The sequence below is a fragment of the Urtica dioica genome, chromosome 3, assembly GCF_054948205.1.
Source record: "Urtica dioica subsp. dioica isolate 48M chromosome 3, U.dioica_male_clone48M_v1_H2, whole genome shotgun sequence".
In the NCBI taxonomy this organism is placed as follows: Eukaryota; Viridiplantae; Streptophyta; class Magnoliopsida; order Rosales; family Urticaceae; genus Urtica; species Urtica dioica.
In genome coordinates this window covers 37,099,681-37,123,952 of record NC_142758.1, presented here as the reverse complement: position 1 = coordinate 37,123,952, position 24,272 = coordinate 37,099,681, and the positions used below count along the sequence as shown (strand labels likewise).

Genomic DNA, 24,272 nt, shown 5'->3' with positions numbered 1-24,272 from the left:
TAATACATGAGTTATCAATCAATTTCCACATTAAGGATAAGTTAGAGGGGAAAACAACATGTCGGACGACATGACGTTAAACCTCATTAACATATGTTCATATGTTTAGACTACTTGACATTCTTTTTCCATTTGAAATGATGAAATTGTACAAATTAATGTGTGTCAACAACACTTCACAATACAAGACACATTATTTCCTCATAATCTTCTAGGTAAGTAAACATCATTCACCTATGTTCATATGTTTAGACTATTAACATTCTTTTCTCATTTGAAATGATGAAATTGTAAAAATTAATGTGTGTCAACAACACTTCACAATACATGACACATTATTTACACATTATATTTTTATAATTTTATTTTCCACATTATATTTATGTGTGTACTTTATTATTTTCATGGAATTAAATCAAACTAATTTCATAAAAATAAAAATAAAAATGTGTCTAATTTATTAATTATTTATGTGTGTACATTATTATTTTCATGGAATTTAAATCAAACTAATTTCATAAAAATAAAAAAATGTGTCTAATTTATTAATTATTTATGTGTGTACTTTAATATTTTCATTGAATTAAATCAAACTAATTTCATAAAAATAAAAAATGTGTCTAATTTATTAATTATTTATGTGTGTATTTTATTATTTTCATGGAAGTTAAATCAAACTAATTTCATAAAAAAAATGTGTCTATTTTATTAATTATTTATGTGTACTTTATTATAACATATAAGAACAAAGAAGAGAGAGAGAGAGAGAGAGAGAGAGAGAGAGAGAGAGAGTGGGGGAGTATGTGAGAGTGTGATCCATGAGACATTGATATTTACAAAAAATAAATAAATAAAGATATAATGGTAATCACATAAATGAAAAAAAAGTGTCAAAAGTCCTATTTGTGACCATTTTAAAAGAAAGTCCAAAAAAGTCATTTGCATTTTTTTTACTCTTAATTTTGGAAAACTGCCTAAAAAATTTGACTGAAGATTATTTGGGCTTAACCTTCTAGTCGGAGGAGGGTTGGGCTTAACCTTCTAGTCGGAGGAGGGGTCAAGGCATCATACCTCTACCTGAGTCCGCCAGTGCTAATACCCTTCTTTGCTAAAGGGGTCCAACATATCAATATTATCGAATTACAACTCAACAAAATTTTATTGGATCAATAGATTATTTTTAGAGCTCATTAGCTTTATTGAGCCAATTTACAAGAGATGGCTTAAATGTGAAAAAGTTGCTTCAATTTTAAGATATTTACAATGCGATACTCTTTGGCAAATTGAAGAAGAGAAGAAATGCGAGTGAATTGAGAAGAAAAAAAAAGGGGGGGATCGGGGAGGGGGAGAGATGTGGCTGAGACGGGGGATAATATTGGGAGTCGGCGCGGTAGCAAAGCTGTGGACATCGTATCTGAACCGCACGACGGTTATCAACGGCGGCGAGCTTCTCAGAGCGGTCGTCGGAAGGACACGTGGAGTCCCTCTAGTGACGGTGAGCAACCACATGTCGACGATGGACGACCCTCTCCTCTGGGGCTTCAAACCCTTCCCAATCTGCGACGCCGAGAGAGCCAGGTGGGTCCTCGCCGCCGAGGACATCTGCTTCCGAAACCCCCTCTACGGACGGTTCTTCAGGGCCGGGAAATGCCTCCCCGTGACACGTGGCGGCGGGATCTACCAGCCCCACATGGACGCGGCCGTAGAGAAGCTCGCCCGGGGAGAGTGGCTCCACACTTTCCCGGAGGGCAATGTGTCGCAGGACGACGTGGCTCCGATCCGCCGCCTCAAGTGGGGCACGGCCAGCCTAGTCGTTCGGTCTCCGGTCACTCCAATTGTTATTCCGATCGTCCACCACGGGTTTCACTGCGTAATGCCTGAGGATTTCATGTTTGGAAGAAGGCCTTTCGTTCCTCTGTGCAACAAGAAGATTCGGATCCTCGTCGGGTTTCCCATCGAGTTTGACCTTCCTGCTATGAAAGCGGTTGCGGTTTCGGAGGCTCGGGGTTTTCGATTACCGCTTCTCGGTTGGCCTTCCACTCCAGATGGGCTCGATGAGGCGGCTCAGAGATGTCTCTACTCCGCAATGTCGAGCAGGATCCGGAGTGTTATGGAAGATTTACGGATCGGTTTGAAGAACTTTTGATACTGATATACAACAGTTGATCATGTTTTTTTTTATCTTTCTGATTTTATTTTATTTGACTTGAGTAGATGATTGTTATTTGAGTTTGCTGGACTGCAAAAGTGTGATCCAGTCAATTTTTTTTTAGTTAGAGATATATTTTCTGTTATTTGAATTCCACAAAAATGCAAAGAAAACCAATATGTTACCATTCCATTCATCATAAAGAAAATCAATATACATTGTGTTTTTGGAGGTCACGATTTCAAGGTATGGAGACGCTAGAAGAACCCTTTCAATGGGTACTTTCTACGCTTAGATAGTCAACCAAGAAACTGACCTGATTTGCATTTCATTCCCGCTCTGATTGCAGGTGACCGTGTATTTATTCTCTCTTAGCCGAGTCCGTAATTGGAGAGCACATTTACTTGCTTCTTGAGCAGATCTAATAAAGATCACAGTCATTTTTAGCTGCTTATTATGGTAATCCAACTCTCTAACTCCATCTTCTATGCAGTTGGTTTCCTTAAGCTTTTTAACGTTATAAAAGGTTCTTCTTTCTTGGGTGCATTTTAGCTGTTTATATGTTAAGTTAGTTGGTTTCTCGAGAAAACTTTCTCCAGACCAAAAAAAAAAAAAAAAATTGAGATATTGCTCTTTATCGGCGGCTCTTTCGTCGGACATCTCATTTTGTTTTCAACTATATGACCGTTGTATGTATAGTCCATTCAGGATGAAAAAGAATAAATAAAATTATGATGTTTGATGTAAACTCAAAATTTCAGGGTCTTATGTTACTACGGAGGAGTGCGATGGAAAGTATCAAGGGTAGACGAGTGTAGTGCACGTTCGTTGGGTCTAGAATGGTACAAGAGGAATCTTTTTGTCGCTTCATAATTCTTCGGTACGCGATTCAATGTTTTTTCAAATAATAGCAATACAAGTGAACAGGTTAAACATGAAATTATGTATAGGCTGGTGGTTCTGTGAATATGAAGAGAACCTTTGATATTTTTCGATAAAATGATAGGGATTACAACATATGAACGGGTATTCTGACACACTTGGAATTCTCCCAAAACCTTGCCTCCTTCCCTCCTATCTATTTTTCCTCTCCGAATGATGAATTTCATCTTCCATTTATAGATTAATGTGTCACTAGTTATCCTAGAATCACCTTTTCACTAGCTACTAATTATTACAATACTTGATCATGTTTTTTTGTTTCATGATTTGATATTTTTAATTTGACTTGAATTGATGGTTGTTATTTGAGTTTGCTGAACTGCAAAAGTCTGATCCAGTCAATTTTTATGTTAAATTTCCCAAAGATACAAAGAAAACCAGCATACTACCACATTCCATTCCGTTCATCGGAAGGCAGCGATTTCAAGGTATGGAAACTCTGCGCCGAAGCCTTTTTCAATGGATACTTCATCACTCGGATAGACAACCAGTAAACTGACTTGATTTGAATTTCATTCCCAGGTGACTTTGTATTTATTCTCTTTTAGCCTAAATACACAGTATTTAAGCTGGTTATGTGAATCTGGTGAGAACCCATTGATATTCTTCGATAAAATGATAGGAATTACAACATTATAAACGGGTATTCTGGCACGCTCAGAATTCTCCATAAAACCTTGGCTTCCTTCCATTCTACTTTTCTTCTCCCAATGATTAATTCCATCTTCTGTATATAGATTAATGTATCGCAAATTATTCAAAAATCACCCTGTAATTAACTACTAATTATTACAAGTACTCTAACTCCTAAGGCCAGAATAGAATCCTAACGGTGCCAAGGCCGCAGTAGGTCCCATGGATTTTGAATATGCGTGCCAAACTAAACTCGGGTAGTTTTGGGTACACCCGAGTGGATCTAGGGTACACGCTGCTTGTCTCAGTTCTCTGTTTTATTTTGGAGCTGGTTTTGTAAGTCAGTGGGCCGATATGAAAAAAAAAAAAAAAAAAAAAAAACAGTTCGGCACGAAGCAGTGTCACCGAGGCTGTGTTCGAAACACGAAACTGTGATACTATTGCCCGCGACGTGTTGTTCTATTGGTATGAGAATTCAATTTAGGTAGCACCGAACATAGATACGACCGTCGAGCAAAGGAGGAAGACCAAGGAATCGCCTTCTCTAATGAAATCCATGCAAAGAACAACAAACATTCCCGTACTCATCAACATTCACGGAAACGCTGGAACTGAGATTACAAGGAAAACATAGATATAATATTAAATGAACTCAGAGATTGGTTACCTAATCATACCACTCACACATCGAGGACTGGTCCAGTAGAAAACAGTTCCACTGTATTCTGATTGCAATTTCAAGATCCTACCAAGGATCGCTTTACCGTTATCATACCGGGACCCAAATTTTGGGGGGAAACCGCGTACCGGAGAGGAAACCGATGAGTATTCAGACAAAAAAAAGGAAACCGGTACTAGTAGAAAATCGTTTACTGTAGAGGAAACCGCCGGAAAAAAAATGTAGGAACCCGAAGGGTATTCAGACAAATATTTTGCCAAAATAAACATATTTTTTCAAATTTTTCATATTTTGCAAAACTAAATTACTTTGATTACAACACGTACGATAAAATATAAAACACAAAGTTCAAACCAAGATAAAATTCAACATAAAGTCAAACCTTGATTACAACACGTACGATAAAATATAAAGCATACTAGTTAGTAATTAATTATACGGGAGTGTCTTGAGTGTCTCGTCACTTGTGAATGAAGAATCGGTCGACGGTTTTGGCCAACCTCTTGACCCTGGAGTGCGATCTTCTTGGATCAGAGGACCCCGAAGATCCACCGGTACCTTCGTCTATTTCTTCGTCAGAGTCCCCTAGACTTTTTCGGAGGTCAGCTCGCATCGACTCACACAAAATCTCACGTTCCTTCTTCTTTTGAGAGCGTACGTAGAGTAACTCCCGCATTTCCTCCTGTACTTCATGAGGAACCTTGTCGCACATCTACACACTTTTTGTCTTCTCTATGTTCGTCAAGTGATTTTTCACACGAGTGATTCCACCACCGCCAATGATGTACCCGCAAAATTTGCATTTGCTTGCATTCGGCCGTCCTTCGACGGGCTCGCAATACTTGTATGCCGGGTCGGACTCCATACTTCATAATCATAATAATTTCAAATTCATTATAACCATCATCAAATTAATTTCAATTCAATATAACCATCATAATAATTATCAAATTCATTTTAATCAACATTTCAAGTAATTCAACTTAATCATGACAATAATCATCAATTCATAATCTAACGAAGATTAATTCAACATTTCAAAACCATCATCATGACAATAATCAAATAATCTCGAAATTAATTAAAATTCAACAATATCATCACAATAATCATCAATTCACATGACAAAAATCAACATAATCATCAAATTAATTGTAATCAACATTTTAATTCAACTTCATCATGACAATAATCAAATAATCTCGAAATTAATTAAAATTCAACAATATCATCACAATAATCATCAATTCATAAGAAAAATTGAAAAAAATCCTAAAAAATGAAAAACTCAGATGATACCTCTCGGGTTCCCCGGGATCTGGACAAAAATGGCTTCCGCTGAGAGAGATCCGGCGGGACGCACACCAGAAACACCGGAATTCGCGGGATCTGGCCGGGATTTGAGCAAATGAAGTAGCAAATAAACTGAATTCGATCGGGACGGGATTCGCTGATTTCTTCCTTGAGACAGTAGGGTTTCGCGAAATGAGGAGCAAAATATTTAAAGACAAAACGGGACCCGATCCCGAGAGTTCTGGTCCGGTTCGATCGGGATTCGACCGGGTTCAGTTCACGAGAACGGTTTTGCATGTCCCGTCCCGGTCTCCTCCGGTTCGGGGAAACCCGACCGGAACCCCCGGAAAGCCAGACGTTGGATCCTACCACAAGAAATCTCTCTCGGGACTCACTTTAGCTATATGACAAATGGTCCCCGTTTTCACTCTTATACAAACATCCTATGCAAACTTTACACTCGCCAAGTCGCCATATGTAGTGAGAAAGTGTTCAAATAGCCTAAAAGAAAATATGCTCGGCTTAAAAAATCCGGCACACAATAATTGCCCGTAATTGTACTGAAAAAAGTATTGTTGGAATCGAAGTAATTTTTATCCATGTCCTTCGGGGTGAAGATGTGTTTCTTAGAACATTTTCTTGCGATCAGAATTCTGACTTTATTTTCTAATCTTATATGCTCCAGGAAGATTCCTGTCTTACGAATATTTTTTTATGCTTTCAATAAACTGTTTTAAATTTATTTTATGTTTACAATCCATTAGAACGTTTTAAATAAATATATTTATTTATTTTATCTTCCACCCTTCTGAATTATTTCTTGTTAGAACTTTTAATTTGGAATACAAAATTTATTTAGTGAAATTCACCAATAAAAAATTTAATCACGTATTTGGCCAACATAAAACACCATCATCGACTTACATAATCAGTAGTCAATGTACCAAACACTACCCATTTTTAATTGTAGAGAATTTCATGATACTTTTCTCTTTTAGTTGCCAAATTAAGCTGAAGAGCCCACGGAACTTACAATGCGTCGTTTAGGGAGAATGAATTTTCTCTGTTATAAGTTATTATATCGAAACAGTTCTGCTCGATTTATTTTTAGTTGAAGTACATAACTAATGACCATTATAAACGACAAAATTATTGACGAAAATGTCTGGGATGTCTGGGAATTTGACTTGTCGTTTGTCATTGATTCAAAATCTGTGAATCTAATTTCGTAAATCTGGTCTAAATTTCAAGGAGTCTTCCGACTAAATATTCCTAGATATAGAAGAATACAGACTAATCAAGCCCGAAATACATGAAAAAATTGGAGATAAGGTTATTATTATTATTAACATTGCCTAATCTCATCACCCATCAATAATTTAAGTCTGCACATCACATAATCCTATTCTGTGACTTCTTCTTTCTCTGACCCAGTCAAGGGTTGGTACTTGGTTGTCACGTAGTATTCAATCAATAAAACACATTTTGGAGAGGTGCAAAGTAAAACTTAGCTTCTTCTACGAATACCGATAAGACCTGGTTTTAATTATAATAATAATAAATGGTTGACTCTAACAAGAGATCTTAGTTGGAGTGGTTTGAACAATTAAGACAAGGAACAAACACGCCATTGTGGTACATATTGCTGAAAGACGTTTCACATAGCATAACTCGCTATAAAAACCAGTCTGATTTTCATCTGGTGTTTAGTAACAGCAACAATGGCTTCTTTTTCCATCGAAGAGTTCGTTGGCAACGGAATCCTGAAAGGACTCGTTCCCAAGTTGTTGGAAGAAGGCTGGGACGACGTACCGACGCTGAAGATCATGACCGGCGACGACATGAATTCCATGAACATGACACAGCAACAAAAGGTTTCCTTTCCTATTTGTAACCTTGCTGTCTTTCCATGAACATGGCCCCAAAAAAAAAAAAAATTATGTACTTCTTACTTTTTTTTTCCCCTTACATATTATCCCATAATTTACATATCTGGCTAGGACGCGCTTGAAATCCGGTGCTATCTTCACGAGAGGTCTCTGATGGAATACGCGGAGAAGCTCGAGGAATCGGGGAAGAGCGTGCCCGAGCTTCTCTGCGTGAGCGCTGCGGAGCTCTCGTCCCAGTTTGGCATGAAGAGAGGCCACGTGGCACGGTTCACGGACAAAGCCGGGCCGTGCGCTGAACCCGTCTCATCGGCGGGTCAGAGGAAGAGCAACACGGAGCCCCGCGGCGGGGACGGAGGAAAGGCCTTTGGTGGGGTCGTGGCTGCGGGTCCCGCCGAGAGCAGGGCGTGCGGCTGCGTGAAAGCCCCGGCGGTGGTCAATCAGGTTGCTCCGTACTCGGTCATCGAGAACGTGTCGGTTCAGAGACTCGCGCCGGAGCACAAGATCGGGACGGACCGGCTCGTTAAGTCCACGTCACCGCCCATGAAAGCCTCGGAGCTCTGGCGGGACAAACCCGTGTTGCTCCTCTGCATTCGGCGGCCTGGGTGATCCTCTCTCTCTCTCTCTCTCTCTCTCTCTCTCTCTCTCTGTTACTAATTTCAATGGAGAATTATTTTAAATAAAAGGCACAAATAGACTATGAACTATATATATGATCTTTTGAGCGAAATGATCATCAACCTATTGCTTTCGAATTATTTTACTTAAAACCTATACAACATAAAACACATTTAAAAAAAAAATCTTACTAAAAAATATAAAGTTCTTTTATGTTTTAATCAGTATTTTAGGTCGGAACATAATTCGTTTAGTTTATAAAATTAGTAAGTTATGTTATAGGTGATTTTGGTAAACGATTTCATGAAGATAACTATAGTTCAGAGATTGTCTGCTAAAACTTCCAATACGCAGGTGCGTAATGTGCAGAGCTGAAGCGCACAGTCTCTTCGCGAAAAAGAAGGCTTTCGACTCTCTCGGGATCCAACTATACGCGGTCCTCCACGAGAACATAGAATCCGAGGTATGTCTATTTTCAGTGATGACTATTTTCTCGAACAACGTTAGAGCGACAAAAGACAAGAGTGTGATTTGACGGTGCGATCAGGTGAGCGAGTTCTGGCCGCGGTACTGGGGCGGTGCGGTTTTGCTTGACGCGAAGAAGGAATTGTTCAGAGCCCTCGGGGGAGGAGAGTTGATGAGAGACAAGTTCTTGTCGGGGTTTGTGCTGAATCCGAGGGCGCTTGCAAATTACAAGCGCGCCAAAGGAATGGGGTTGAAACAGAACTTCAAGGGACAAGGGGAAATAAAAGGCGGGCTTTTCGTGATCGGGAGTGGGAGGAGCGGAGTTGCTTACCACTTCGTCGAGACCAACTTCGGCGACTCCGCTCCTTTGCCCGATCTCATTCAGATATGCACTCAACTCCAGGTATAAATCTTGTTTTATTTCTATTTTATCATCGGAATTGCGAGTAAAGGCTTATTTCTGCTTAAAACCGAAAGTAACTGAAAAAACTATATCACATAATTAAAATGACATTTTATTAGCTAATTTGGTTTGAAAAAAATTATGCATTTTTTTGTATTAACTTGCGATATGCCAAAAATTAGTTCCTCGCTTTATTTCGTATTTTGTTTTTATACAAAAAAAAATATGTTTAAACTTTAAATAGCCCAAAAATAAAAAAAATATAATCCAACTCTACAAAATTCCAAAACAGCCACATTCCATAGACAATAATTTTCCTGAGAAATCGTCGTAAATTATATTAACCAATGTTTATCAACATTAGTGTATTTTTAATAGAGCTTCATGCTAGCAATTAACATTAATATTAAGTAAATTTAAGTTATCATCATAATAAATTAAATTAATCATCATAAAAATTAAATAAACTAAATAAATCAAGGTTAATGAAAAACTAGTGTCTACCTTTTTTTTTTCTTTTTTTTTTTTTAAATCATCGTAACATCGTGATAAGTTAAATTAACCATCATATGTAAATTGCAATTACTGTTTGAGTAGAGGGACTTTTTGTTTCTTATATTTGATATGTATGTTTATATCACTTTTCGTGTTTAATTTTTGCCATGTCTTAATAGTGTTTTTCTAGTTAAGATGTTGAAGATATTACTTTTGTAAATTAAGTTTACCAGATAAGTTAAAATCATCTACCTCGTGGATAGAGGGTTTTTTTGTTTCCTCTTTTTATTGGGTAGGCTGGTATACAAAAAAAAATGGTCACTTTGGAGTTTCAATTTAATAAGAGCTGGGCTCTGAATTTTATACATGCAGAGCCAACATAAAGATGGAGAAGAAATAGCCAAACAAAGAGGTCAATGAGGATCCATAATGTCACATTATGATTGTTTTGATATGTGAATATCGTTTTATACTCTCTTTGAGTGCTTTTTGTTACGTTCTTTTGGATTGGACAATCTTTTTTACTGTGGTAAAACTTCACCGCTATATGGACTCATACCAAATCGTTATACATTGTGTTAGGACAGTTTAAACTTGAAAGTGAATACACATTTTTTTCCTGGATTTTTTTTTTATCCGTATGCTCATATATTTACCTGTCTGTATCATCATACTTCCCTTGTGTTTGGATAAAATGGTACAATCTTAAATGCTTTAAATCAATCAAACTTATCTCATGCATTTCCGTAAAATGTCACAAACATTTTTTATGCTTACAAAATTTGATGCTTTAATTTAACAATTATTTAGCGATATAAGCCACATAAACATAAGCGTTTGCGTTTTAGCCAACGTTTTGTAAATTTTTCGTAAATAGCCAAAATGCTTCGTGAATAGCATAATATTACGTAGCCAACGTTATTTACTATAAATATACTCTGCGTTTTTATCATCATTTTGATAGCGTAAATAGATTTACGTGGCTATTAACCAAAAATTAACGAAACGTTGGCTATTTGAAAACTTCTAATATTTTATATGGCTAGATAGCGCCATTGGACCCTTTATAAATAGCTAAGATCCCAAAATTTGAAAATTTGTTAAATAACAATTTTTTTTTGTAAATTTTAAATAAGTAGTTATTACGGTGCCATTGCTTAGGTTTTTTTAGCATTTCATTAACGTCATTAAAGTCTGATGGTTTATTTGTAATCATTAAGGATTAGTTACTATAATGTTTTTTTTTTTGAATTTTTAATAAAATCTCATGCATATTTATTTAAAATGTACCAAATTTTTTTTGTTATATATTGAGTTTTATCTAAAGAGCCCATATAAAAAAACTGTGATTCCGGCCCATATAAATATACGATAAGCTTTTAATGATTTGGCACTATATATAATTTGGATAAATCCTTCTTTATAATAAACTCTTGGACGAAGATTTTGAACATAACTTCGATATGCAAGATATTTGTTTCACTAAGGATAATATTGTCTTTTAAGCTTATTATATGAAAAGTAACCAATATTCAAAATTTAGAGATTAAATTAAGGGTGATGTAGCTAAATAGTCAATTTCAAGTTATGAATTTACAAAATAGTCAAGATTTGTCTTAATTTAGTGAAATAGTCAAAATGTGCAGCAAACTGGCTTTAAAAAAAATTGACCCCAAGATTAATTTTTTTGAAAGTGATAAATTACTTATAATAATCGTCAAAATTTTTTTGAAAACGTAAATTTGGCTACTTTGCTGAAAAGTTGAAACTTTGACTATTTTGCTAATCACTAAGTTTAAAATTGCTATTTTGTACAATTTTTCCTTAATTATATCATAAAATCAACAAACCTAACGGACAATATGGATATTTGTGAAGGCTCAATGACTTTTCTAAATTGGGATGAACGCGAAAAGCCGAATATATATAAAGTCTCTAGAATGAAGATGGACACTGAATTTAAATGTTGACCACATGCAATAGTTAACAACTGATATTTGTTTTAGCCCAGAGCGTTGTAGGCACTTAAAAAACAATTCAAACTAGGTTAATAAGATTATTTAGATTGGTTAAAATTAACTCTAAATCTTAAAATGTCAAGTAAATTTTATCAAGCTAAATTACAGTTGAAAGGGATAAAAAGAAGATGCGAAAATTGTACGTGTTAAGCCGTTTTTTGGCTCAACACTTATGGACACGTGACGTGAGTGGACTTGGCCACGTGTATTCGAATCTGTGAGATTAGTAAAGAGATATTCCTCTTATCGAATGAAGAACGAGAGAATTGGTTTCTCAAGCTCTTGGACACGATCGTAGAGGGAATATAATTTGGCTCGGAGGCCTCGGGTTTTGAGAGAGAGTGAACTTATCTCTCCCACTCTAGAGAGAATGGGAGGAGATCGTTCCTCATTTTTGTGTGAAAATGTGTGAATGGAGTGGCTTTGATTCTCTTTGTTCTTGATTTCGGTCTCAAATGTGTTTCTCGTGAGAGAAATAGCTGAATGGGGGTTTTGACAGAGTCTAGTTAGAGAGAGAAAAAGTCAACCCTTGACACGTGTTCGTCTCAAGTATTTATAGTAGAGTTGTGAGGGTCGGGGTAGTCTCGTCATTTGACTATTATTGGAGGGACGGTCATGTTTAGAAGGGGACGGACGAGACCTACCAAGGGGTCACGGGACGTGCCCATAGGTCATGAGACCTGGTAGGGGGTCATGGGACTCGCCAGGGGGTCACCGGACGTACCCACTGGTCATGAGACCTGCCAGGGGGTCATGAGACTCGCCAAGGGGGTTACCGGACGTACCCACGGATCATGGGACCTGCCAGGGGGTCACCGGACGTACCCACTGGTCTTGGGACCTGCAGGGGGTCATGAGACTCGCCAAGGGGGTCACCGGACGTACCCACGGGTCACGGGACCTGCCAGGGGGTCATGAGACTCGCCAGGGGGGTCACCGGATGTACCCACGGGTCATGGGACCTGCCAGGAGGTCACCGGACGTACTCGCTGGTCATAGGATCTGTCAGGGGGGTCACCAGACTCGCCAAGGGGGTCACTGGACGTGCTCGCAGGTCATGGGACCTGTCAGGGGGGTCACCAGACTCGCCAAAGGGGTCACTTGACGTACCCACGGGTCATGGGACCTGCCAGGGGGTCACCGGACGTACCCGCTGGTCATGAGACCTGCCAGGGGGTCACCAGACGTACCCACTGGTCATGGGACTTGTCAGGGGGTCACCAGACATAAAACTACTGGTGACGTGGCCCCTTGCCTTGTTATGATCCCCTTTGGGCCGGGCCTCGAGTACATCTTTTTTTGGGTTGGGCCGCAGCGTTTCTCGTGAAGGAAAAATGGTCCATAACAGTACGCTATAGTCGTTTTTTTTAAACTTATGCAAGACGAGTGTATCGAAAATTTTAATCATGAAAAATAGTATTTTCAATTCATAAACAATAATTTTTTTATGTTAAAAAAAATGTTTATTGTTTTAGACTTTATTTGTTTACTATATATTCACAGTTTCATTTATAATGTAAATAAATGTTTATTATTCGAAAAAATACTATTTTTAAAATAATTTAAAACACGCCGTGTTTATAACTTATACATTATCTTTTATACACCTATTAAAACACTATTTTGTAATTTTTCCAAAAAAAATATAACTAGTCAACTACCTTGCCAGCTTTGCCCCGTAAACATATGTAGTCTCCAGAATTTATTTATGAATTCAAAACTTTATAAACATTGTTCCAAAATCCATTTTGTTTCCGGAAAATCCTAAACAAAACAAAAAGGTATGTACTTATATTTGAATTCTTTTCTCTCTACTCAATGACTAAGATATTAATTGTGAATGTTCAAAACTCTGACCCTGAAGCAGGTAAACTATCCTTTCATGTTCAGCAGCTTCAGCTACATGAAATCTAATGTCAAATACGCTCAGATATGGCGATATTTGTACTTTTGTTTTTCCATTTTTTCCCCTAAGTTGCTTTTATGATATTACCGTGTATCTCTCGGCTCGTAGCTGTCTTGTCGTTTAGCTGCTTTTTGTCTTTCATTGGCACAGTCTTGCTCATCGATTGCCCTGCTTTTTCTATGACATTGTCTCTCTCTCTCAACAGAGCTAGATGAGAACTTTTTTCCAACCCTGACCTGACCAATCAGAAAATCATCATCAATATAGCCGGTGAATTGTCACTATGAGAGAGAAACTTCTGCTAATTTTTTTTTCCCTAGAGTAACTACAGAAACCAGAGAAAAAACGAGATAATTTTTGGAGAAAAAACCATCATCAAGATTTTTTTTTTTGCTGAGTTTGGTTACATGTTAACAATCCTTCCCTTTGACAAGGATCAGTACGATGTACTCGCTGTTGAAGAAGTGGGTTAAGTTTCAGACCTACATTAAACATTTTCATGCCAGAGCAACCGTTGATTAGAGTGTACTTCTAAAGTTAAGCTAGTAAAAAAAAGAATTAAATAGTCAATAAATTCTTTGACAAGTAATTCTAAAGTTATTCAATTAATGGAATATTTTTATTTATATTGGCTTATGAATATTAAGTAGAAGAGGCTAAATATCCCTTTAAGAAACAATTTTAATGTAACACTTAGATTCACTCGGCAACTCCAACTCTAAAATTAAATTTGGTGGTGAAATTACATTATTTTTTGTGTGTTTTTAACACCAAATTTTTTCAATTCCAACAACTCTAAATTTCACACTAAAAATATTACTTTTTATTATTATATTATTAAAATCAATAAAAGAGTACAATTAAGTTATCTTGGTAGTGTAATTGGTAATCAACTAAAGTAAAATAAATATATTAAGTACCCTTTTTTATTTTGTCTTGTGATACAATAACACACAAAATTTAATGTGATACGGTACACACACTATTATATAATTTGAAGTGTGGTTGTTGGAGGAGTTTTTGCAGTATATTTAATAATTGTTGCATTTGACATAGCTTTGTTTTTAAAAAAGTGATTTTAGAATAGTTGTACGAAAAAACTGTTGTTTTAAAAACAGATGAGTGTTTGGTAAACTATTGTAAAATAGCTATAGTGGTTAGCAAAAACTGATTTAGTGTTTGGTAAAATATATATTAATATTTATAAGTAATAATTATTTATATAAAATGTAATTAATATTTATAATAAGATATTTTTTTATATATAAAAATTATATCAAAGTGGGTGCCTATAGATTGTAAAAAATAAATTATAAATTTTGGTGACTTCAAAAAAATTATTTGATAAAAACATATAAAGATAATTAGAATTAATAGTTAGTGTAAGAGAAAAAAAAAGTTAAGAGAAAGAAAGTTCAAACAAAAAACTAAAACTACTATAAAAGCTTCAAATTGTGGCTTTTAGTTTTTTAGTTAAAATATTTAAAAACACTTTTTAGATTTTTAGAAAAAAAAAATAGATTTTCCAAACACTTAAATATGATTTAACTTTTAGACAAAGCTAAAATCAAGCTTAATTACTAAAAAAAAAATTGTTTATATTCCACCGACTTTTCGATAAAATTTTGTTGCTTAATAATTCTCCGTTTTCACATGAATCTCAACAATTTTCGACAACTAAACAAATTGAATGAGTTTCGATCGCTTGTCGTGTCGACTACCGTGGGGGAAAAAACTGCAGCAAAAAGAAATAGTTAGCCCTTGTTTGATTTTGTTTTCCAATCTTGTTTTCTGTTTTCTAATAATAAATTTTATAAAACACAACTAGAAAACATGTTTGGTTATTAATTTAGAAAACAGATTTGGAATTATGTTTTTTTTGCTTTGAAATTTAGTTGGAAAATATAAAACAAAAAAAAAAGTTGTTTTCTATTTCATTTCCCTTATATATGTATATTATAATTCTTAAACTTTAAATTAAAATCTAAAAACAATTGAATGGAAAACATAACCAAACAACATTTAAAATATTCTGAAACATAATTTTAAATCCGTTTTTTAAATTTAAAAATTAGAATTAGAAAACAGAATTTAAAAACAGAAAACGAGTTTAGAAAACTATATAGTATTTTCGGAATTTATGATTTTCTTTTGTAAAATTGACTGATTCGGTCAAAAACTAGAACTCCAATCTTTTCCAAACCTGCGAACAGAGGAAAAGTCTTTGCCTCGATAATGATGATCATTTCGAGGGAAACAGCGAACAACTTTGCTGCTGTGATAGAAGTCTTGTCCAAGTATATTCAAGCGACTCCCAATTTCTTATAACCTAACATTACAAGTCTACTTCTCTTCGAACCGAAATTGTAAATTTTGTGGCATAGATTTGGAAGAAAATTAGTCATGTTTGGGAGGGCTATTTAATCTCATCTAGATTACTCACTTTAAGCAATTTCTCCAATTTTAAACTTTTATAACTGGTTAATCTGAACAATCAATCTTTAACTCTGCGTTGAAACAAAATCGGGTAACATGAATTCTATAAAATTCATTTTTTGTGTAAGAAAGATAAGGCAAAAGAGCCATCAAAGGTTCTTGAAAAAAAAAACAGGGTGTCAGTTAAATTACCGGTCAGTCAACAAATTTTATATATATATTTTTTCTCAACTAAATATAGATCAGCAAACAGGTGATCAGCGAGCAACAATTCATATCAAATATAAACAAATCAAAATCTCCATTAAGAAATTTGAGAGCTTACATTTGTTAGAATATATGATTAGCAAAAGATCGAGTATTTCAACAAAATAAACCAAAAGATGAGATCATCATCATCGCCATTGAAATTTTCTTCTTCTTTGACTACAACAAAAGAGTCAAACCAGCCCAATTTTTCCCTCACTCCCTGGACTATGAATCTATACAATTCTTGCCATCCAAAATCATCACATAATTCTTAGCATATACAGCTCTTATATAAACACCAGGCCTTGCTTCTTGTTGGGAGTGAATATTCTCTTGTTAAATTAGCTTTTCCTTGACAGGGCTTTGATGTAGAGCTCTGTGCTGCAAAATATAATTGGCTTTACCTTTTATATATTAAGGCTCTTCGACTACTCGAAGTATTTCTACAGATCTTGATGCTAATATCAAAGCTCGACTTTCATTTGACCGTCCGGTACAGACCCTGCGAATCACAGCACAAGAAATCACTCATTAACCCCGAAAAAAGACATTCGAAAACTCTCGTGCTATATCTATATATCTATACATACCGTCCGCTTCTTGGCTGCTACTAGGACAAGTCCTAGCTCCAAAGCTCATCTGGACAACATTGTTGAGCTCGTCTTCCCACACGTTTGCTAACTATGTGTAGTAAAGACATGCTTGTTAATGTTTAGAACAGTTTCTAAAGTAAAAAAAAATTAAAAAGAAAATTAGATAGAAAATTAAGGCCCCTACCTGAGGGGGTTCCTTGAATCCGAGGGGCAAGGGTGTCAATTGGGAATTAATGGTTCTTCGGAGTATATCAGAAGCGCTGCCGATTCCGGGGTGAACAAGCCCTTGCTGTGGGGGTTGAAGTGAAGAGTAAGCCATCGGCCCAAACGATAACGAAGACAAAGAACCGCCAATCACCCGAGGCTGAAGCATCTGTTTAAAAAAGGCGAAAAATTCGGAGAGATTAATTATTTTCCGTTGCTTGGTTAGTATTTGAAGAAAAAGATCGAGACTTTAAGAAGCCCTTACATCTTTTCCCAAGAGACTCTCGAGGTTGAAATCAAGCCGCGGATTCACCGTCGCGAGCTTCATTGACAAGAACTGCAACGAGCATTGATTGTTTCATCCAAATATTTAACTTCTTCATAACCCAAATTTTTTTCTCAAAAGCCTAAATACCTCAACTTGGCGTTGCAGTGATTGGACATAGTTGATGATCTCGTCTAACATCACCGCCTTGCCAGTGACCTGTATTGCATAGAATTATTTCTGTAACAAAATGTTTTCAATCCGGAAAAAAAAAAACGGCGAAAATAAAATAACCGACCTTGTTGCATCCGGGTACAAGGTCCTGAAGAAACTTCATCCGTTCACTGATCTTCTCTCGTCTCACCTATATTTCGGAAGAACCCCAATAAGCTTCCCATACAAGAAACTAGGGAAAAATAAATAAAAACTATCGCAGAGTAAAAAAAAAAAAAAATCTCACTCTCTCAGCAAGGCTGTGGCTATTTGTTGCCTGGCCTCTCCGCGCTCGAACATGAATGTAGTCTTCTTTCCCCGGATCAGAAGCTTGTTTCCCATTCTTCGCACCGGTTTTGTTATGCTCCGTATTATCATCCTCGTGCGAAGCTCCTTTTGCTTGCTGGCCCGAATCCTGTCATAGGACAAGCATCACAACCAATTCGGATCAGCAATTAAAAGAGATAAAACCCACAAAAAGCCATGGCTTTAACTTTCACTGACCTGTCCAATGTTCCTTTTCCTTTTCCTAGACCCTCCTCGGATGATCCCATTGACCGAAGCCTCTTCGTCTCGGCCGCCGCTGAACTCGGCCCCGTCGGATTCGTTCTCGTTCTCGGCCCGTTTGGCCTCGTTCTCGCCGCTCTTGAGCGGGCTTCCCTGGGCAGGCCTCGAGTACAGCCCTACGCTCTCAGGCCCCGTGAAAGGGTTCACGATGTCGGCGGCGCTGTTGAAGCTCGAGAACCTCGCGGCTCGCTCTATGAACGCCGAATCCGCCGGCAAGCTCGACGCGAAGAGACCGCCTTTCAGCATTCCCAGAGCTCCGCAGAAGCCCATGTTCTGAGAGTGGTCCCATGGGGCCGGGACGAACGAGTCCGCGGCGGCCATGGGAGCCGATGAGGACCCGATCACAAGCGCCATGGAGTTTCCGGGCCCCACCAAGCCCATCGAAGAGTTCGGGCCGTCGAATCTCCAATCCGACGGCGAATAGCTCATGTGGTTGTTCTCTTCCTTCTTCTCATCCATTCCATACTTGCCTTTCTCACCCATATTATCCATTTCTATATCTAATAGCTTCCTATTGCCCAAGAACACAGCAAAAAGCTCAAACGCACTTCAGAGCTAGTCCTTTTTCTTTTTCACCTGTGGATTTTAGCCTCGGATTGCATTGACCAGCCTCTGATTTTTCCGTACCCTAAATTAGTTTCAGATAGTATTAGCCAAGAATTTAAGACAAGCGTACAGAGAAGAAAATAAAAAGACACAATAATTGTTATTTATGAACAAAGGTTTAATGCCGAGCCTTTTTAAACTTGAAAAGGAAGAAACTTGGCATGGTCCAAAAAGAGAAGAAATTTATGGTATGTGAAGCCAAAACTAACTACCCACTTGAATTGATGAGCTTGAAAACACGAGAGAGAGAGAGAGAGAGAGAGAGAGAGAGAGAGAGAGAGAGAGAGACACTTGTAGCCAAAAGAGAAGACGATTACACGGGTTAAATCGCTACCATTTCCAAAGCCCCAAAACGACTGAACATTTTGAAGTACCAAGTTTGTTTGCGTACACCAAAACCAAAGGAAGCTCTCCCAAGACAACCCTTTTACAGAGACTAAAAAGAGAGTCCAAAATATATAAAAATTAAAAGCAGTCAATTAAAAACCAAAGAAAGAACATTGATTTCAGCATATTAAATACGTAATAAATACCTATTCAAACCCTAGTCAGAGCAGCTCTGAAAGTGAAACACAGATGGGAGAGAGCAAGAGAGAGCGAGAGAGTGAGACCCAACAACCAAAAGTAGGAAGAGAAAGATACCCAATTCAGATTCTGTGCTACTTTTGGTACTATGCTCTCCGTTCAAGCTTTAGTGTGTTTTTTTTCCTGGGTTCACTCAGAAAAGAAAAAAGAAACCAACTTTTTATCGAATTTGTTTGGGTCTCTTGTTTTTTAGCTCAGGAAACAGCGTAGCTTGAAACCAAATATACAAAATTGAAGTAAAATAAGAGACTTGTCACACACACCGCAATTTTGAAAGAGAGCGAGAGATTAATACATGAAATAAATGAATTTTTATTTACTCAAGTACTAAAAGAGTAAGATAGAGAGAGAGAGAGAGAGAAGAGGAAGTGGGTAATTTGAGAGTGAGAGAGAAAGAAAGCGCTTTGGCAAAGGTTCTGCATTTATGCCACGCTTGCATAAAAAAGAGAGCTCTTGATGATTAACCACCGCCACTGCCACTGTAAAATAATATAAACCGTCTCCTTTTCTTCCACTATTGAACTTAAATAATAATTACTTTGGTAGCTTAACTTGTTTGTAATTACTTTAATTTGGTTCCACTAGTGAAGATCTCTTATTTTTTTGGTTGGTAAATTGTGATACGAAAAATATTGAATTAAGATTGCCTCTCAATGGTGGTGCTGTTTGATTTTTTTTAAGGTGTTTAATTTTTTATTTTTAAACATGTAGAATTTGTATCTTTTGTTTAATTAAAATGATAAAATTATACACTAAAATAAATAATAGTATCACGAATAATCCTTAAATAGTATTTTTATTAATGTTAACTCTAATATAAAAATTCTAACCAAACTCTAAATCAGTAGCTCAACTCATCCTGACTATTGAAAGGAATTACATCTTCCATTTCCAATAAGTCATATTCCAATTACTTATTAGAAGTGGCACTTCCGTTAAGCAAAATGGTGTCTTCCATTGCTTAACGGAAGTGGAATTTCTATTAGGTTTAATAGAAATATGCATTTCCGTTAACTTCTATTAAGTAATTTAAAAAAAATAAAAAATCAAATTTAAATGGTAAATGAAAGGGACTAAACTGTTAAAATTTTAAAAGAAGATACTAATATGTAAACTGAATTTCATCTTTATTTATAACTTTTTTTTAAATAAAAAAAAAAAGTAAAAACATTACAACAATATTATGAGTAAAACATTACAATATTTCATTAATAGTCATGTTTTGAAAGTTCATATCAAAGTTATCAACAAGATCAATGTTCACAAATGTTTTCTTGAGAACGTTATTCGTGTTGACACCAAATTTTGTATATGGTGAGAGCCTCGACCATTTGTGAGAGCCTCGACCATTTTGGGTTTCAAACTCTGTCTTCGATTGTCAATGATGCAATCTGAGCTACTAAAAGAAGACTCGGACGACACCGTTGAAACCGGGATCGAATGTACGTCTCGAGCCATCTTCGACAAGATCGGAAACATGTTCTCGTGTTAACGCCACCAAGATAGCAAGTTGAGGTCATCTTGGTTTATGGAGGCAAATTGAGAGGTGTATAACACGATCGCTTTGTCAGAAGTCGTATCTTCAGTGGGTTGGGGATGTGGTGACGATCTTGGAGATGAAGTTCCGCCTCGGGCAAAATGAGATATATCTCGAAACATTCCTTTACTTGTCGATGAGTGTCGGGGTGGACTTGACTCGGGACATGCTGGAGCTTGTCGCTGGTAAAACCTAAAAAAGGAGTAAAACTTTTCCACGACCCTACCATGATCATGTGTAACGTAATCTTGTCCAGTATGACGTTTTAAATACTGTACAAATATAACATAACTCCCAAATTTCATTCGGGGGTCTAGAATGCATGCAAAACCATATAAGTAAGGAATTTTTGAAGTTCCCCAATATATTGAGTTGCTCTCATAGATACACATGGTTGAAAATTTTTAAAATGGTTGCAATCGTGAAGATGTTTGGCAATTTTTTTTAATACTATTATGGCTAAATAAGATGTGGGTGTGTAAATAGCGGACAATGCACGTGTTTCATCGTAAAAACATGAAGAAAATGAGTAAGACCTTAGGCACTGTGATGTCTGTTTCGGTTATGTCATGGCCTCCGTTTCTGTTCACGTATTCACGTGTAATCTCTACATGTCTATCGGACAAGAAAGAATTCAACATTAAAAATGTTGAGTTCCACCTAATCCTGTTATCGGTGTGGAATTGCCTATCGTCAAGCTCGTTCATTAAAAACGCATCTTAAGGTCGTCTACCCTTTGGTTTGAACTATTTATCCAAGCTACGGCGTCTCTAATCTTACTGATAGACTCGTCGAAATGCCTAAACCTGGCTTTCACTATGAGGTTTATGATATGGGTAGCACAACTTTGGTGTAAAAGACACTCTTGATTGGGTATCTTAAGGCGTAAAGCTCTCATCATGACGTCGTTGTTGGTGGCATTATCTAGAGTTATTGAGATTATTCTATCATGAAAATTCCACTCTTATATTACATCTAGAAGGATTCTTAGTATGGCATCTGCTGTATACTACCATATATTCTTTAAAATGCTACGATCCTCTTGTTTAGATTCCAGGCCTCGTCTATGTTTTTGTTGGAAATGATCTAGGGTTAAGAAAAGATTTAACGCTTCGAGCAAGCGGCGAAATTTAAAATTTTTCTTTAAAACAAGTAAAACGTTTTTACTAACCTAGACAAAGAGCAAGTACATATAAATTAAAACTATTAATGAGCATTATTTGTTTACTAACCTTTGAGAAACTTGAACGTTGAGAAGCCTTAGGAAGGTTGAAATGTTCGTCTCCCCACGCAGCTCGTCTCTTTTCTTTATTCGGGAACTCGAGCAACCACGAAAGTTTCTATCACAAGAATCACTCGAGAAAGAAAGGAATTAGTGTGTGGGCACTTTTTAAACACGACGACTCAAGAACAAGTCTAAGAGTCGAAGAGCTAAAAAACTAGGTCAAATGTGGACCTAGGTGCCAAAACAAAAACGAAAAGAACTTAGGGAGAGAGAGAGGAGTTGGCGGCCACAAGGTCTAGAGAGAGAAGCTATCAATCTCTAACTTATGTGAATGAGAAAACAATGAGAATGAGGCCTCTATTTATAGGGGATGGATTACCTTCATAAAGGTAGTTTCCTCTTCTATAGAATATCACATATTCATGAGCAAATATTGGGGTTCCTCTTTTCTCTTTGGACGTCCAAGGCATGTCATGCAAGCCCTTGGATTTGTTTCCTCTTTTGTTCTCTCCTTAGTTGGCCGCCCAAATATATGCTCCATGGAGCAAATTTGTTTCCTCTTTTTTTTTCTTTTGGCAAGTATCTTCATACATCAATGCACAAAATAATTTCCTCTTTCTCTCTATGGTATGCACAAAATTTGAAGTCGGCCGTGTGATTTAAATTTCATTTGTCATCATATGACAATGTCAAAAAAATTTATTGACATTCATTTCGTCATATGTCCAAAAAGACAAAAATACCCTTTAGACAATTTTCGTAAAACTTGTCTCGTTCTTGTTTTGACTTAGCTTCTAGTTTAACTATTTCTACTCGATATGATTTGTGATAGTGACCTCATAGATCCAAATGAACAAAGCTTGAGCTAAAATACTTGGACTCGAAAGTTCACAAACCTTTTCCAAGTTTAGCTTCATGTCAACTGACTCCACTAAAGAGTTGACACTGAGAATCTCTCGGTTCAAATGAATTTATTTTCTACTCAAGAATTCAACTAAATTGTGATGAGTGGATCCACTGAATATTATCTATGTTTACCCTTCATGAATATCATCAACTAGCCGTGATTTACAAAATTACCATTTTACCATTCTAGTTGTTATTTCATCAACTCCTTTGTCGCTTGTGAATAAGTTAGAAACAATGTATTGACGAGGAGCTAACAAGTCACATTGTTTCATCCAAAAGAGTCATGACTCAATTTGGACACTGGCCAGTTCATTTATTCACATTCCAAGGAACAAAGCATGAGGTGATATACATTGCATTTCAACAATCTTGTACATGAATTCCATATCTATGAGAACTTCACAATGTTACTCATGACATCTTCATAACTTAATACTTCACCAATAGGTCATGTTAAGAATCACATAGTGAATCCGAACTCGGACTTTCTCAAATGAAAATACGTAAGCTATGAAATGACATATCTCATTTTAGGATTGATGTAAGCATGATGCAATTCATACGTGGTGACTTCGAGAAATAAGAGGTAAAATGGTTTGTTCTTATTCTGTCTCTAGAAGTGCACTGGTCAATTCAGTACCTTCGGAAGATACCTAGAAGAACTATAGAGTCTCCAACTCTCAATGTGTTGTCAATGGTGCCCACAAGAAGAGTTGTAGTCTTTATTTTGTACATTTGATGTAATAAAGTCTCACGAAGACTCTTGCTTGTAATGGCTTATTCATTAATAAAAATTTGAAACGTTCATTCATTCTTCCTTGTTTGTTTGAATCTTTATGATAAAACATTAGTCTTTAGTCCATAAACAAACTTAACAACTTACGAAGAGACAAATGTAGATTTGCATGAACAAACTCTTCGTAGTTTGCTTAAAACGATATATTCGCAATCTAAGGGTCAAAGGATTATTGACCTCAGTATGATTGTTAGGAGAATCTATGATGTCTGGTTATGGGGCATGGAGAGTTGGAGATTCTATAGTTCTTCTAGGTATCTTCCGAAGGTACTGAATTGACCAGTGCAGTTCTAGAGACAAAATAAGAACAAACCATTTAACCTTTTATGTCTCGAAGTCACTACGTATGAATTGCATCATGCTTACCTTAATCCGGAAATGAGACATGACATTTCATAGCTTACGTATTCTCATTTGAGAAAGTCAGAGTTCGGACTCACTATGTGATTCCGAACAGGACCTATTGGTGAAGTACTAAGTTATGAAGATGTCATGAGTAACTTTGTGAAGTTCTCATAGATATGGAATTCATGTACAAGATTGCTGAAATGCAATGCATATCACCTCATGCTTTGTTCCTTGGAGTGTGAATAAATGAAC

The 24,272-nt window shown here is 36.6% G+C and overlaps 3 protein-coding genes across 9 annotated transcripts; 2 read left to right on the top strand and 1 right to left on the bottom strand.

Annotated features, from left to right (window-relative positions):
* Positions 1 to 1,125: 1,125 nt before the first annotated feature.
* LOC149402689 (Phospholipid/glycerol acyltransferase family protein) lies at positions 1,126 to 4,643 on the top strand. 4 transcript variants are annotated; one of them, XM_089610113.1, is made up of 5 exons: positions 1,126 to 2,129; positions 2,499 to 2,608; positions 2,911 to 3,029; positions 3,465 to 3,519; positions 3,614 to 4,643. In XM_089610113.1, the coding sequence occupies exons 1-2, from the start codon at positions 1,352 to 1,354 to the stop codon at positions 2,522 to 2,524; spliced, it is 804 nt and encodes a 267-aa protein (XP_089466239.1). In that variant the 5' UTR covers positions 1,126 to 1,351; the 3' UTR covers positions 2,525 to 2,608; positions 2,911 to 3,029; positions 3,465 to 3,519; positions 3,614 to 4,643. The 4 variants fall into 4 exon arrangements, with proteins under 4 accessions (XP_089466239.1, XP_089466238.1, XP_089466237.1 ...); XM_089610112.1 differs by having other exon boundaries at positions 3,465 to 4,643; XM_089610111.1 differs by having other exon boundaries at positions 3,457 to 4,643.
* A 2,601-nt stretch (positions 4,644 to 7,244) lies between these two features.
* On the top strand, positions 7,245 to 10,187 carry LOC149402688 (uncharacterized). Its single transcript, XM_089608206.1, has 5 exons — positions 7,245 to 7,570; positions 7,697 to 8,187; positions 8,555 to 8,663; positions 8,748 to 9,068; positions 9,936 to 10,187. The coding sequence occupies exons 1-5, from the start codon at positions 7,418 to 7,420 to the stop codon at positions 9,981 to 9,983; spliced, it is 1,122 nt and encodes a 373-aa protein (XP_089464332.1). The 5' UTR covers positions 7,245 to 7,417; the 3' UTR covers positions 9,984 to 10,187.
* A 6,020-nt stretch (positions 10,188 to 16,207) lies between these two features.
* LOC149402687 (transcription factor bHLH76-like) lies at positions 16,208 to 19,542 on the bottom strand. Of its 4 annotated transcripts, none has more exons than XM_089609538.1 (10): positions 19,154 to 19,542; positions 18,940 to 19,056; positions 17,952 to 18,642; positions 17,695 to 17,862; positions 17,533 to 17,598; positions 17,385 to 17,453; positions 17,235 to 17,306; positions 16,950 to 17,138; positions 16,763 to 16,853; positions 16,208 to 16,674 (listed from the first exon to the last, which is right to left on the bottom strand). In XM_089609538.1, the coding sequence occupies exons 3-10, from the start codon at positions 18,504 to 18,506 to the stop codon at positions 16,637 to 16,639; spliced, it is 1,248 nt and encodes a 415-aa protein (XP_089465664.1). In that variant the 5' UTR covers positions 18,507 to 18,642; positions 18,940 to 19,056; positions 19,154 to 19,542; the 3' UTR covers positions 16,208 to 16,636. The 4 variants fall into 4 exon arrangements, with proteins under 4 accessions (XP_089465664.1, XP_089465662.1, XP_089465661.1 ...); XM_089609536.1 differs by having other exon boundaries at positions 18,955 to 19,056; XM_089609535.1 differs by lacking the exon at positions 18,940 to 19,056.
* Between the last annotated feature and the right edge of the window lie 4,730 nt (positions 19,543 to 24,272).